At 49.2% G+C, this 16,090-nt stretch overlaps 1 protein-coding gene across 1 annotated transcript; it reads left to right on the top strand.

The window, feature by feature from the left end:
- Positions 1-5,370: 5,370 nt before the first annotated feature.
- LOC100824946 (endoglucanase 22) lies at positions 5,371-11,504 on the top strand. Its single transcript, XM_003578029.4, has 4 exons — positions 5,371-6,041; positions 6,232-6,432; positions 6,559-6,813; positions 10,505-11,504. The coding sequence occupies exons 1-4, from the start codon at positions 5,622-5,624 to the stop codon at positions 11,216-11,218; spliced, it is 1,590 nt and encodes a 529-aa protein (XP_003578077.2). The 5' UTR covers positions 5,371-5,621; the 3' UTR covers positions 11,219-11,504.
- Positions 11,505-16,090: the final 4,586 nt, after the last annotated feature.

The raw sequence follows: 16,090 nt of genomic DNA, 5'->3' as shown, positions 1-16,090 counted from the left end.
CGTCGTGTCACCTTTAGCTAGCATGCGAGTTCGCCATTATTACTGATCGATCGTTGCTTTCTGCACGTACAGTACAGTTGATAATCCAATTTCCACGGATGCATGGAGAGGTCGTACGATATGAACGGCGCCAACTTTCTCCTAATCATGACGCCGGTGATGACCGGCACCGGCACCGGCCGTCGACACGCGCGATGCCGCTAAATCGGGAGCCGATTTGATGTGTCATCTCGTTTGTTGTTGTTTTTTGTCCAAGTGGTGTAATCCAACACGACCCGCGAACTCTGTGGAGTATAAACTGCACGTGGCGGTCGATGCATACGTGACGTCAGCACGTGTATAGGCTATGGGGATATGGGCCCTTAACTGTTGGACCAACACACACAACCCGCGGTAGGATTGGTTGGTAGCTTGGCCCATTTGTGGGAGACCTTCGTCAAAATTCTGCGGGCCCTGTCAAGCCCACGTGTCGTCGGCCGGCCACACATGCTCCTCTGCAAAGGCGGCCGCCGTGTGTCGGCAATTAACGATCGGATAACGACGGCGGTGGCGCCTACTGCTGTACTGCTCACCGATCCACATGTGCTTCATTTCCTCTGGCTAGCTCTCCCTGTGTCGTCTAGGTAGACAGTAGGAAGCAGTTGCTCGCCGTTAATTTGCAAGGGACATGCAACGCATTGGAGTGCACAATCCTTCATGCGAGCGGGCAGTGCATGTCGTGTCTTCGTCGCATGCATGTACACAATGGATGATGGAGCTATCGGCACCAGTAGGTGGCACACGCGGCGCGGTTCCATCTGGCGCCGGACGGACATGTGTCGTGGTAGCTAGCCTCATGGCTACTCTTTGATAGACTGTATATGCATGCGTGGAACCGCCGGCCGTATCGTCAACGTGCACCAGTGTTTCTGAACAGTGGAACTCAATAAAATTAAAGCTTGTTCTCGGTGCAGACGATGTGCGATCAATGATGGCGATCCGATGAATCCGACGTCGACCAGTACGTTTCCTCAACCGCCGAAGTACTGTACCTTGACATGCAGGCCGAGACAATGGAATCGAGTTCAGGGTCGATCTAATTTATACTCGCTCCGTCCCATATTAACTTTCTATTACATGTATATAGACACTTTTTAGGCATAAATACATTTATATTTAGGCAAATTTGAGTCACTTAATAGTTAATATGGAACGGAGAGAGTATATATATGTTCTCATCCGTCACTAATGCTTCTTCGGAGTGACCTGGCTATTTCATGCTTGCATTGCATACGGTTCAGGTCATATTTCTTATTAAAGCTTGACTTCGTAGACAAAGTTTGAATCGGACCTTAACCTTCTAATTTTTGCGAACCCTGACCTTACTGGTCCTGGTTAATTAAAACCCTTAATCCCAGAAATCGTGTTTGGTTGATCGTTTTCGCTAACATGGTTCTGGTATTGATGAGTAACCTTACAAATTCTCGTGATTTGCGTCTATGTCACTACTACATAATGGATCATTAGTAACGGGCGTAAAATGACATCAGCAGTGGGTGTCTCCCCGCCTCAACCTGCATGCCCGTGATGAGGTGCAAATCAATGGCGGGCAAGCCACCCATTACTGATGAGGCGCCTCATCAGTGGCGGTCACGCCACACAACTAACACTGACAGGGATTAGGAGAAAATAAAAAAATTAAATCACAAAAATAAATCGCTGGCTTGTCAAAGCTCCACCGCCGCCGCTTTGGGCCCCACATGCGACGCTGCTCCTCCTGGCACCGCCAGTCCACCAAACGGATTTTTTAGGAATAAATGCCTTCATTAATTAGGATTTGTAAGGTTAGGGTTCGAAATCCAAGGATTACGAGGTTAGGGTTAAATTCAGACTTTGCCTAAAAGATGAGGGTTTAAAGTAGAAATCCCGACCGGGATCATCCTTTTCCTAGCGTGCCAAACAGCTTTAAGGTCATAATTGACCGGGATTAAAAAGGTCCTGATTTCAGGGATTAAGAAGTCAGGGTTCATCTTGGATGTCGTCGACAAGTACAGGGTTGAAAACGGACTTTTCTCTTTCTTTTTTTATAAGATGTTTTGGCGGATCAATTTGGTTTAAGATGTTTTAGTAAGTCAGATGATAAAAAAAAGTATAGAAAAAAGTAGTTACTCTCTCTATTTTTAAAAGTAAGAAGTACTAGCTTTGTCATAAATCAATTTTTCTTAAATTTGACCAAGTTTATAGAAAAGTATATCAACATCCAAAATATCAAATAAGTATATTATGGAAATATATGCCATGGTGGATTTAATAAAATAAATTGAGAGTTGTATATATTGGTATAATTATCTTATAAACTTGGTCAGAGTTTATAACATATAACCGGAACTCTCCTATACGCTGCACACACCATTCGGATCGAGGCCGCGGTGGCGGACCATTGATTTCGAAGTGCACTGCCAACGATGGTGCTGGTGCACCGGCGGCGGTGCGGTGCACAACACATGCCTCGCAAATGCAATGTTTGCGCTGGCGGCGGTGCACGGCCTACGTGGGAGGGCAGAAAATTGTTGGTTTGAGGCGGTAAACAATGGGTTGCTGAATAGTTATTCATCAAGTGGTTGCAGATTAGCACACCTAATGTAATCATTTGATATTGTAGCTTTTATTACTCACTATGATCCATATTAATTGTCTCAAATTTGCCTAAATATGAATATATTTATGCCTAAAAAGCGTTTGGATACATGTAATATTTCGACAATTTAATATGAATCATAGGGAGTACTTTTTTCTAAAAACTCGATCAAACTTGAAGAAGTTTGACTTAGAAGAAATCTAGAACTGCATGCATTCAGAAACGTAGTAACTAAAAGCATATGAAGAGAACACTTGATGACCATGATGCATACGCGCTACCAAACATGCTAGTCCATCCATCCCATATTAAGTGACTCAAATTTGTTCAAATATGAACGTATCGATGCCTAAAAAGCGTCTGGATACATGTAATAATAGAAAGTCAGTTAATATATATGGGATGGCAGGAATACTTAATTAGCTTGGGTGGGGGTGGGGGGGTTGTGTCCAGGCCGTACTGCCACATCGCTCTCATAGTTCGTGCTACTGCTGTGAGTCGATGCTCAGCGATCGATCGTAAACAGTTCATGAAAATATAAATATCATCTCTCTCCTCCTACGCCCTTTCGGTTCTGTATGTGGAGCCATATTTTATTTTGCTTCTTTTGCTTCTTTTGCTATGGATCATATGGACGCAGATATATATTGACAGGTCCATCTCAATGTATGTATGGATTGGTCGTCCATCTCAAGTATCCGTCCATCTGTCTTTATAGCTTTCCTCAAATTCTTGTACTGATGTTTAAAAACTCAACCACTAGGTACCATGCATGAAGGAGGCAGTGCTAGTATGAAATAAGGTAGTATCTGACAAGAAAAAACTCTAAACATTCATCCCCCAACATGGGAGTTCGATGTTATTTTTTCATTCACATTGCAATTTCTCTTTGAATTTTCCGTTGATCCCGGCCTCCGGGGAGCTCCGGAGCTGGCGTCCTAATATATTGTCATCAAGTACTCAAAAGAGGACAAAAGTGAAGTGACCACATCTGTCAAACAGAAGCCTAGCAGCGTTGCCGGTCGCTGAAACTAGCTAGCTAATCCCCGGATATGTTCCTAAAAAAGAGTCTCAACCCCGGAATATGTGGTCATGATCTCACTTGCTGCGCTGCATGTTAGCTCTGTCTCCATCGCGCCGATTGGCAATGATCAATCCCCCGGCAACGTGTCACGATGTAATCCGAAGCGTGCTCGCGACCTCATTTAGTGCAGCACTAGCTCTGAAAGCTCGCGGGAAAAATGGGAAGCTAGCGCGCGACGCGACGCGGCACGTACGTAAGAGATGTCAAGAACGTGCATGCCAAATGCCATCCAGACCGGCCGGAAACGCCGCGCCCCGCACTCAATCCATGGCTACCTAGCTAGAGTACTACCTAGCTCCGTCAATTACCGACACCTAAAACGCCGAAAAGCATCGCGCCGGAGACACGTGCGTACCAGCGGCGGCACCGCGTTTAATTTTTGCGGTATGCACCGGCCGGCCGGCCGTCGTCGACTGAGTTGCGACACGGACCGGAAATCATGGCCGTGTGGGCTAGCCAGCGCGTGTGCGTGCGCTCCAACCCTGAATAATGCGCCTAAATCAGCTGTCACGTTAGTGGATCGGGACTAAGACGTGCATGGCCACCGGCGCCCGGTGGATCGGCGGGCACGTACGTACTAGCTACTAACACCACCACCCCAGTTCGCAAAAGACGCCGTCTCCATCCACCACTGACGCGTCCACGCCGCGAAGATGACCTTAATTTGGTTTTGCCTAAGTTTCTCGCCAGTTCGACGTACCACTCCCGGATATAACGGACACCGACGGGGACGCGCCAAAGGCCATAGCTGGCGCATGTCATCATTAACAGCGGCTTCTGTTCCATACGCAACGTATTCGTCCGCACCTGGCCCGTCCGCTTTCGAGAGAAGCACCTTGTTCCATCGGTCGCACTGTGCCAGCCAATGCGCAATACTGCTACTATTGCTGCGCGTATTTACGTCCTCTGTCTACCGAAAATGTTGATACCGATCTACGTATCTGCAAGTGGAGTACGTACATGGTGAGCGATCACCAGGTCGTACGCGCGCACGTCGAGAACACAGCTCATCCGATCTGTTCCATACAACAACGCGTGTACGTATGCGGGCGCGCCGCCCGGTCCAGACCAGGCCTGTCTGTCTTGTCTGTCATGCTCATGCACTACTGTCGTACAAAACCCTTTTTTATCCTCGGCTGCGGCATTGAATGAAGCAGGGTGAGCGTTGGGTACGCGTGGCCGCTCCCTAGCGCGGACCGGACCGGACTGGATCGAGCGTGGGCTCGGAAGCACGCCATGTTTCATTCGATGCCTGCCTGCCCCCTCCACGGCCGGTCAAAATCCCAATCCAAGCATAATCCTCCGTCCTAGCCTTTAATGTCGCTCACCCACTGTCAGGCTTATAGCAGAAGCCAGGAACTAGCGGCGGTCAGGTCCGTCCGGCCAACCACAGAACTGCGAATCCAGGCCGCCCAAACCGCGCCTCCGGATCCATTCCCTCCACCGAAACCCGGCCGTGCACAGCGCCGCTCTGAGAGCGAGATCCACGCGGGGCAACGGCGAAAAGCGTCTCGTCACACACACACACATTTGGCCGCGACTGCGCGCCCTGGACACGTAAACCAGCGAGTCCAGCCACACGCGACCGCGCGCGGGCGTGTCGTGGGAGGCGAGCGACCCTCGCGCTGCGTCTGCGTGTGTACGTACGTGCGCGGCCCCCCCCCGCCGGTCCTATCTCGCGCACCTGGAAAGACTTGACACTGCCCGCAGAAAAAAGGAAAGACTTAGACACTCGCTCGCAAATCAGCCCCCGGATCAGGGAGTCAGACGCCAAAGATAAAGAGCGAGGAGGGAAAGGAAGGAAGGAAAGAAACAAGGAAGCAAATACGTGCGCCACTTGACTAACCAAGGGGCCTGCCGCCCCTGATCGCGGGCGTCGGTAAGCGGCAAGCGCGAGGCCGAACGCCGCCGGCGCGCGCCATGAGGAGCGCCGCTGTCGCGCTGGTGGCCGTGTTGGTAGTGTCGTCCCTCGGCGGCAGCGATGCCGATGCGGCTGCGCCGGACTACGGGGAGGCGCTGTCGAAGAGCCTGCTCTACTTCGAGGCGCAGCGGTCGGGGCGGCTGCCGTACGGGCAGCGGGTGCGGTGGCGCGGGCACTCGGGGATCACCGACGGGCTGCAGCAAGGCGTGGACCTCGTGGGCGGCTACTACGACGCCGGCGACCACGTCAAGTTCGGCCTGCCCATGGCCTTCACCGTCACCATGCTCGCCTGGGGCGCAGCCGAGTTCGGCGCCGACATCGCCGCCGCCGGCGAGTGGGGGCACGCGCTCGAGGCCATCAAGTGGGGCACCGACTACTTCGTCAAGGCGCACACCGAGCCTTTCGTCTACTGGGCCGAGGTATAGTTACGCGCGTATGCACACGTCACGCACTTTCTTTCTTTTTTCTCTTTTTACCGTACGTTACGAGACGACACAAGGAAATTAGGCGAATGCCCGAGACACCCGCCATTGATTTTTATTGTCATTGATTTACTGCTGCGAATGATGGCGGATGTCTAACGCGCGCTGGCCTGGTGGGTTCCGGCAGGTGGGGGACGGCGATACGGACCACTACTGCTGGCAGCGGCCGGAGGACATGACGACGTCGCGCCAGGCCTACCGCGTGGACAAGGACAACCCCGGCTCAGACCTCGTCGGCGAGACGGCCGCCGCCCTCGCCGCCGCCTCCATCGTCTTCCGCAGCTCCAACCCGCATTACTCCCACCTCCTCCTCCACCACGCGCAGCAGGTGCTACACCGTCGTGCGTGGCAACTCATCACCATTACACGCTGTCATATGGCGCGTAGTTAACCTGTATATGTTACGGAGTACTATATCTGACTGTTACGTACGTTGCTGCCTTGGAGCGTGCAGCTGTTCGAGTTCGGGGACAAGTACAGGGGCAGCTACGACAGCAGCATCGAGGAGGTGCGGAGCTACTACGCGTCGGTCAGCGGCTACCGGGACGAGCTGCTGTGGGCGGCATTCTGGCTGCACCGGGCCACGGGGAAGGAGGAGTACCTGCGCTACGCCGTCGACAAGGCCGAATCCTTCGGCGGCGTCGGATGGGCCATGACCGAGTTCAGCTGGGACGTCAAGTACGCCGGCCTCCAGGTCCTCGCGGCCAAGGTACGTCAGCAAAAACTCGAATCACCCTGGAGTAACCCGCTTTTTACTAGCAGCTGTTACTTTTGGTACACATAAAACATATACTGCTAGCGAATTCTGCTTTCAAAAGTAGTACGTACTACTAGAAAATTCTCATTTGACCCGATAAAAAAAATCTCATTCGAATCTTGAATCCCTCTAGCACTTTGTCACTGACAATTAAATTAAGTTGGTGCTGGTCGCTCGATGAGCCGTGCTACAAAGGGCGACCGTACTAGTAGTCCCCCTAGTACATGACCGCTCTCCCCTGCTGTACACAAAATTACCCCCCATTCTGCCAATTTGCGAGTACATGGTTTCGACATGGGCGTCGAACCATGTAGCTTAAGTTGTTGCCCTTTAGTTTCACTTTTACCACGACAAAAGACATTGTTAGATACGGACACATGGGCGTCTTAATTCCCGCGGGAGATTTGTGTTGTTGCTTAAGAAAGGGGGTTCGAATTAACGTCTCCACATGCCCTATACTTTTCTGTTCCCGGAAAGAAGCCATGTAGGATCCACACCTCTGCAGTACCGCCCAAATACGATCATACTACTGCCTTGGCCAGCAATCAGGCGCGATGAGATGCAAAATTAAACCCGTACACTCTACATAGACCTACCTGGCAATCTGTCATCCTTGGGCGGCAATATGGCATGGAACCGCTATAAGAGCAAGACTGCGATTTGCAGATGGATCCAAAATCCAAAAAGGGGTCGCTGTTCATCATCAACTAAGTCCACTTGTTAGCTTGGAGTGATCCCCTAGCTGGTGTCAGTAGTTCCGTTCCTGCAATGATGATGGCCGGAGATGTGAGTTAGTGTTCTGCCCTCACATGGCAGAGCATCTCGATCGGCAGAGCTGAAAGCTGCAGGTTTTTGCTAATTAAGCGCCGCAGGCTTGCTTTTCCGGTCGACATCAGGCTAGCTAGCTTGCCTTGCTTTTAGGACTATTTAGTTTCCTTTCCTGACGATTTGATCTGTGCTGACGCTTAACGGGGGAAAAAGCCAGCGATCGCACAACAACTCTCCCCGATATGGTTTGAACTGGCAACATCTCTAGGCTGAACTAGTAAAGGCAGACTTGATCAAGTCTTGTTAGATGGAGTGTTTCTTTAGAGAGAAAAATCCCTTTGTCTGGGATTAGTAAAAATCTCTTTATCGGAGTCTCTGATCTCTTCATCAGTCCTCACCCTGTCCCTGGCTCATGTCACACACCATGTGGGTATAGGACAGTAGGGGAGAGAGAGAGAGAGATATGAAGGAATTATGCATGAAGGGTTCGATCTCAATTATGAATTACGAGTGCGTAGACAAGGCGATAAGTCGATCAGAGGCTGGCCGGCTAGCTAGGCATCCACTGCGTCTGCCTGCCCAACAGCCCAAGTGCCCACACCGCACCGCGAAATTCCTTGGGAGTGGGCTAGGCAAGCACGACAGCCGTGGACGGACACGTCAGAATCTCGGTGCTGTAAAGCGGTCGATGGCAGGGCACATGGTGCTCGACCGATTGCTCGATGCGTCCATAATTGGCTGACATCAAGATGTACACGATCGCTATAGGCTATAATAGCCTCTAAGCTAGCAGCTATCCGCTCGATTCGAGTACAAGTTTGCTGATGCGAGCGGCGCCCGGAGAAGAAGAGATATTTTTCTTTCTCTGGTGCGACGGGGCCGAAACGCAGGAAATTTGGGAGGCAAAGTTTGTTTGCTTGTGCGGCCGACCGGGTACTGCTAATCCGACGGCCGAGAAGAAAAACACGGACGACTGGTAATGCTCCATGTATTCTGGAGGGAACCTGGCAAGATTTTGGATCTACGCTGGTGCTTGTCTTCGTAGAACCCTCCATGCGTTACAGAGATAAGAAAGCACTTTTCTTGTGTGTGCGGAGGACAGTTGAATGAATTAACACACTGCGTATACTAGGCTCCAAGGAAAAGGAGACTCCGTCGACGGTGTCCCATCGCATGCATGTGTCACAAGTTTCGGTGATCGCCCCGTATATATGCGACTCCGTCTCCACAGAACAAACACACGCACTACACTTCGTCACTTTGGAGTTTGGACCAGACTGTGCTTTGGACACTTGGTGAGGCACTGAGATACGTGAACTGTCTGTCACTGTGGGGCCCCGGGGTGGAAGAACCGCAATGCTTGGAATGGCATGTCTTGATCTCGAGTTCAATGTCGACCTGGCTTGATCTCGAGTTCACTGTCGCAATAGAGCACACGTAACAGGGGTAGGTCCAGACGCGTTGCTGTCTGATCGACCAGGCATCAGCTAGCTTGGTCTTCACGGTGCCGTAGCCATCTTACCTTACCCTTCCTTTTCCCAGATGAGCTACGCGTCGCAAAATTTATTTCGGTTGTGGAAAGTTTGCATCGCGATTTTTTGGTCCGAAATAGCAAATAGATGGAGGTCATGTAAAAACTAGAGAAAATTTCACATTTATTTGGCCTCCAAACTTGACACAAAGTCTCTGCTTTTTTATATCACTTTATATATATCGCAATCAGAGATTCAGAGTGGTAGTTAGGTTAGCTTTCTTTCTGATAGTATGCTGTCGTCTAGGAGTACCGTGTCAACTCCTATCCATCACTGATCTATAGTAGTAAGAAAAACAATGGTTCAGAATTAATTGACTACTTCATGCCATACAGCTACGAAGCTGTCACCTTTTCCTGTGGTAAACAGGTGGTGACGTTTGCATTTAGTTACTTCTTGGATCTTACCTTTAACCTTTTGCTGTTGTCCGCAACAGATCAAATAGAAGCTACTCTCCAGCTAGCAGTATATCGGAGAACAGTGTGACAGGTTAGCTTAATTAGGCTAGCTCTCACATCTAGGAAGAACAAAATTAAGGTGTCGACAATGCGATCAATTCGATGTTATCAAAGCAGGAATTTGTCATCACTGGCTGATGGTCTCCGCAACCTTGGCGGCCATGTGTTGTTTGGTAAGTCAGGAAAAATTACTATTCATTGGGCCCAATTTTGCTTGCCTGCTAGTCTGAAAAAGAGAACTGCGATATTTTTGTTTACCGATTTCGTGAAGGGCAAATCAGGCGAATCCTTTGTTTCTTCTTCGAAGCACCCGATCACCATCACGTGCTGCCTGCTGGAGCGGAAATCGGCGGGCGGCTATCATAGTTTCATTCAGTCATTCATTCATCTCAAAAGATTAAATTTCTGAGGGCGACGTGGCCAATGCTCCCGTAAACCACACGGCGAGCATCGCCACCTTGGGGTCCCCTGATGGGTGAGCGAGAGTAAAACAACTGTACGTTCAGTCGCAGCAGAGGATACACAGGAAAGCGACTCCAGTGTCCAGTGTCCACCATGTGGATCCGTCTAGTCTATAGCTCTCTCATCAGTCATCACAGCCACCGACAGCCACACTGCGCCGAGTTAAAGTCGGATTCGATTGTTAACGTCGACCGGTCGAGCTGGATCCCAGTTTGGCGATGCTTTATTCCAGTCAAACTGTTGCATAATTTCATCGACATTCAATACGGGGGTACAACATTCTTAGATTACCATTACCACTAGTTCCTCAATCATATAATAGCTGATATATATATGCTTAATTGATTATCATGGATTTGCAAGTATTTCTTCGAATAAATTGCTTAACTAATTTTGCTGCACCCTTTTCTTTTCTTTCTTCAGTTGCTGCTGGACGGCGATCCGCAGGGCGAGCAGCACCGGGTGGTGCTGGAGCAGTACAAGGCGAAGGCGGAGCACTACCTGTGCGCGTGCCTGGGCCGTAACAACGGGAGCAACGTGGACCGCAGCCCGGGCGGGATGCTCTACGTCCGCCAGTGGAACAACCTCCAGTACGCCTCCAGCGCCGCTTTCCTCCTCACGGTCTACTCCCACTACCTCGCCGGCGCTGGCGAGCGTCTCCCCTGCCCCGACGACGACGGCGACTCGCCGGGGGCGGCGCCGTCCGAGCTGGTGGCGCTGGCGCGGTCGCAGGCCGACTACATCCTGGGCCGGAACCCGCTTGGGCTGAGCTACATGGTGGGCTACGGCCCGCGGTTCCCGGTCCGCGTGCACCACAGGGGGGCCTCCATCGTGTCCCACAAGGAGAACAACCGCTTCATCGGCTGCATGCAGGGGTTCGACGACTGGTTCGGCCGGGGCCGGCCCAACCCCAACGTGCTCGCTGGAGCCATCGTCGGGGGGCCCAATAGCCGGGACGAGTTCAGGGACGACCGGGGAAACTACATGCAGACCGAGGCTTGCACGTACAACACAGCGCCCATGGTCGCCGTCTTCGCCAGGCTGCATCGCCTCTCGTCGACAGAGAGCGATCTCGCCGTCGTCGGTGGAGGGGTGCCGCTCTGGGACGGCACTGCGGGGGATATCAGCCAAGTGTAGATAGATGCGGTGATATGATGGAGTTGGCTTGCGGGCGCAGGGAATTCTTTTTTCTTTCTCGTATATACTTAAGGATTTTTTTTAAGTGTTGATATGAGAGATCAAAGAAATTAAAGAACAAAGGATAGTGAATGGACAATAAGAGGAGATCATGAGGTGGAAGATTAGTTTGTTAGTCAGTTTTATTCTCAGGTTAATTAGGTGGCCTCAGAAAGTAAATTTGGAAGGGATTTACTGGAGCAATAGTTAATATAGACCGCTGCATGCATTAAATTTGTGAAGATTAGTTATTTAGTTTTTTTCCGCCCAGGCTTCACAGGTCTCCACATTGTTTTTTGAGAGCAAGGTCTGCTCACGCCTCACGGGACATGGGCGGGCCCAGCTCACTTGAATACCCTTGAATTTTACAATTTTTTTTGAAAATATGTACTATGTACTCTATATGTATGCATGTAGAAAGTATTTTGGGATAAAAATCAAAGTATTCAAGCATTGAAGCCTAAAATGCAACGGCCGTCTATCTGCTCCTTTCCTCTATCTGCTCCTTTCCTCTAACTGGCCCAATGGTCTAAGTATGATTTTAGATCGCTGAAAATTTAATTGTCTACTGGATACTCATAATCTCATACGGTCTCGATCGATGCATGCATCTCGTGCCTCCTCGCCTCCTTTTACATCCCAAAACAAACATGTCTCAAATTTAGCAACCTAGCGATTTCCCCTCTGCCTCCTCGACGTCCCCGCTTTTGGGCGTTGGCCGGCTAGGCTGGTTGGCTGATGCTCCGCACTTCGGCACTCAAGGATCACTCGATTAGAAAGGCAAAATTTTCACCAATGAATTTTCGGAGCAATTTTGACCGGTGAATTTTTAGAACAATTTTGAATATCCAATGTCAAAATCCTAGGCCTGTCCCTATCACGGGATTTCCCTTTTTTATATAGAAACTGCTCACGGGATTTGCTGAGGGAGTCCACAAATTGTTTTTCGTATCCTCCATTCTGTCTGGGTTAGTAGTACGTAACTCATGAATGTTCTATTCCTTCCGTCCCATATTAAGTGATTTTTTATTACATGTATCTAGACGCTTTTTAGATAAAGATACATTCATATTTGCGCAAATTTGAATCACTTAACATGGGACGGAGAGAGTAGCTACTGCGCGTTATAAATGGACATTTGGGCTGCTACCGGCGTTTTGTTTTATGGGTCTTTTGTCTTTCACGCCATTTTTACGTGCTTCGTTGCTCAAGCCCCATCTTCTTTCCCTTCTGAATCATTCATCCGCCCCCTGCAGGTTGGCCGTTGCACAGTCTTCCTCCATGCATATTCGCCTGAAACCCTTTCCTAGGACCAGCCAGCGTCGGCGGCGGCTATAAGGGGCGGAATCAGGCCTGGGGCGACTGGGGTTATAGCCCCGTTGCCCCCAAAATTTGCTAATTTTTGTAGTCAACCAAGATATAGCCCCAGGCCCAGATAGAGCTCAGCCCATGTTCTAAGATTCCACGTACAGCCCAGAGCCCAGGGGAAGAGGGAGGATGCTATCGATCAATCGAATCCAATATAAAATCGACGAGTTTGGCAGTCCCGCCAAGTGCGGTTGTTGCCCTGTTCGTCTGTCCTTTTCCATCGCACGACTTGCCGCTTTTCACCGCTGCCCGCTCCCACGCAGGCACAGCACACGGCGAGGCGTTGCGCCGCGACTCCGCGAGCAGGCCAGCAGGGGAACACCACACCCTTCGACGGGCAGAGCAGAGCAGGCCAGGCCAACAGAGACGCCGACGCGTGCATTGCTGGCGGGGGAAAAGACGAGGTGAGGACGTCTCGTGAGATGGAGATGGTCGGGGAATCCTGCAAAGTTTCTGGGAAGGAGATCGAGATTAGCGAATCGGGGAAAGAGGTGGAGATTGACGATTCCGGGAAGGAGATGGATGGGGAATCCAGGAAGGTCGCGGTCATGGGTAGTAACCTATCAAGGGAGATCAAGATCCTGACCATGGAGATCACTGCCCTGCGGATGAAGCAGAAAATCTTGGTTGACGACCTTCTTCCCTTCCAAGAGAAGCCGTGGTTAGTTCGGATGAACAGCAAAAATAAGGAAAGGTCTGCACCTCCCCTGAGGTTTGCTGAAAGGGAGCACATGGCGGATCAGGCGAGCATCAGCTCCCAAATCAGTTTGATCTCGGAGCAGATGTCGATGGGCTCGAGACAAACCCAAGAGAAGCTCGTAAAATGCTTCAATTTTATCTTGCACGAGATGCAGCGCGTGGGCTACATGATGAAATCCATGGCATCTATTAGCAGGGAAACCTGTATCCCCGTTTCCTTGGACAAGATTGTCGATCTGGTTTAGAGCACGTCTAGATTAACTCAGATCTCCTGCCGTGTAGCCAAGATGGCGACAGAACTTACAAAATCGGATAAGGAGGAGACTTACGCTGACCACCGTGCCGGCTGGGAATCTACATGGGGCAACAAGAGCGGACTTCGTGTTGGCTTCGAGGATGTAACCACATTGAGCTCTACACACTTTACACACCGCCAACCCGGACTCATCCCATATGGATACATTTCAGTTTGTGCGAGGACTTTGCAGATCTACTCCTTAAAAATAGCTGAACTAAAAGGTGGCTATGTGTATGGTGTGGTCGCAGCTCGAGACACCGTGGACTACAAACGCAATCTTCTCTTCTGTCGATCAAGGGTTAATTGCCAAAAAGTCACTCAAGAGGATCCAATTTTGCACTTGATTGGCCCGTCTCGTGCAATTCTGGCTTTAGATTATGTTGATTTTGAATTTGAACTGAAAATGAAGGATGAAGGAGAGTCCCAAGATAGAGAATTGATCACTCGTTCCTACTGTTACCATGGTAGACACCATACTTGTCACGTCAGCAACTGGAATTGTGGAGTAGAGTTAAGCTATGGCGGCCTTCTTGAAACAGTCCAGGCCACTATCTTGTCTGTTCGTGTTGGTGAATGTGAGTCATGGCCTTTTGAATATGGAGGCCGAGTTGCTTGCTGCTCACAATTTTTACAAGTTATGGAAGTTGACAGGGAGGGCGTTGTTGCGGAGGTTACTGATCCTGAATCAAGGCAGGTTAATTTGCTTCATTGTCGTGACAAAGCAGTGCCTGTAGGGTCAGATGGTTACCTTCATCTCTCAAGGCAGGTTGTTTCGGTAGAATTACAAGATAGTCTGAAAATTATCATAGAAGCATACTCACCAGCTGGTGATATTGCTGCCCAAGGTCATATCTATTTCTCCCAGGAATACTGCAACATGTCATGGTGCATGTCTAATTGGACAATCAAAGGTGGAGATTAGTGTTGCTTGGTCCTACCTTGTCGGGGACAAGTTGGATCTCTTGAAAGAGGAATATGCTTAATGGGTGCCCATGCATTGATGTCGCGGACTATGATACCCTTTGCCTAATTATATAAACTAGTACAATGCCCGTGCGTTGTCACGGACTAAAACAATACATGTTTCAAGAAAATGTTGTTTTACTATTATCTTGAACTATGTGAATCATAACGGGAGGAGGGGTGGAGGCCGGGGAGGATTGCAAACAAAACCCCGAGTTTTGCAGAAAAAGCCAGTTCCTTCCTCAAATTGGATTGCGCATTGATTTCTGAAAAAAAGGACTAAAAAGAAAAAATGCCCCGATGGACGAAACCCAACAAACTGCTTTTATTATTAGGTACAGATTTTGTCTTGCTAGTTGTTTCTGGTTTGTTACAGTTTCAGTATTTGTGTAAGGATCAGATATGTAAGATGTTCAACTGTTTGTGTATGGGTTCAACCTCATGTTATTAAAAAAAAAGACCTGTTTTTTACAGGATCAATGTCTCCGGGAACAACAGAACACTATATGAGATCAGGACAAGGTGCGGGAACAATTCATGTGTCCATGATAAAGATAGCTCGTAATATCTACGACGACCACTGTTCCCAAAAAGTCTTATATCTAGAAAGAGAGGATTAGTACTTATTTGCTACGGTAGTATTTCTCTGAAGCTGTCTGTTTCTCCTTTTTCCAAGTCGCCAAACCATCTCTTTCTTCGGAGTCCAGGCTAAAGAATCTACATGGACGCGTCCTGGGAACCTAATAGTAACATCTATCCCGCAAACTAGACTTTCCTATATAAAAAAAAACTAGACTTATCCATTACCAAAAGTAGAAGAGTCTCCGAATTATACGCAACAAACACATTATAATGAGCCGCTTCTTTGCCTGGATCGTGTTCGCCTTCTCAAAAAAGAGAGCAGTTTCAGAGGGAGGGAGGGAGGGAGAGGGAGAGAAAGAGAAAGAGAAAGAGAAAGAGAAAGAGAAAGAGAAAGAGAAAGAGAGAGAGATGAATTCCGATGAAACATGCACCTCAATATTCAATTCTCGACAAACTGGATGTATGTAGCCGTCGTGCATTCAGACATTCCAATTACGAAGAGATGAATTTAGAACTTAAGATTCCACCGAAAATAAATACTCTTCGTGGTACATAAGCAAGAGGATAATATATACTAATCAAAGATAATCTTCGTAAATGATACTCCCTCCGTTTCATAAAAATGCCGCCCATTTTGTACTAAGTGGGCGACACTTTTTATACATCGGAGGAAGTAATACTAGCCCCATGTTTCTGAATTGGGGTTTAGCATAAAAATTTTCCGAGAAAACTCTCCCGTGGGAACCGCTAGAAACAATCCGTGCGGGCGTGGGTTGCTGCGTTATCAGCCCACGTTTGTTTGTTTCTTTAAAGCCCAACGCTGGACAAAATAGTTCATTCTAAAAATTCTCCTAAAAGAATCGCTTTTGCTATCCACGAGACGCTTCATTTTTTGTTGGAAATCAGGCGACGTGCTGAGCCGC

This window comes from Brachypodium distachyon, chromosome 4 (genome assembly GCF_000005505.3).
Source record: "Brachypodium distachyon strain Bd21 chromosome 4, Brachypodium_distachyon_v3.0, whole genome shotgun sequence".
Taxonomy (NCBI): Eukaryota; Viridiplantae; Streptophyta; class Magnoliopsida; order Poales; family Poaceae; genus Brachypodium; species Brachypodium distachyon.
Note: the sequence above shows the minus strand (reverse complement) of the source record. Positions and strands in the feature narration are given on the sequence as shown.

What these genes read in the sequence shown, in the direction of transcription:
- LOC100824946 (XM_003578029.4), top strand. Translation starts at nt 5,622, where the DNA reads ATGAGGAGCGCCGCTGTCGCGCTGGTGGCCGTGTTGGTAGTGTCGTCC. An exon ending in CTTTCGTCTACTGGGCCGAG is followed by an intron (nt 6,042 to 6,231) that starts GTATAGTTACGC and finishes GGGTTCCGGCAG; the next exon opens with GTGGGGGACGGCGATACGGA. An exon ending in TCCTCCACCACGCGCAGCAG is followed by an intron (nt 6,433 to 6,558) that starts GTGCTACACCGT and finishes TGGAGCGTGCAG; the next exon opens with CTGTTCGAGTTCGGGGACAA.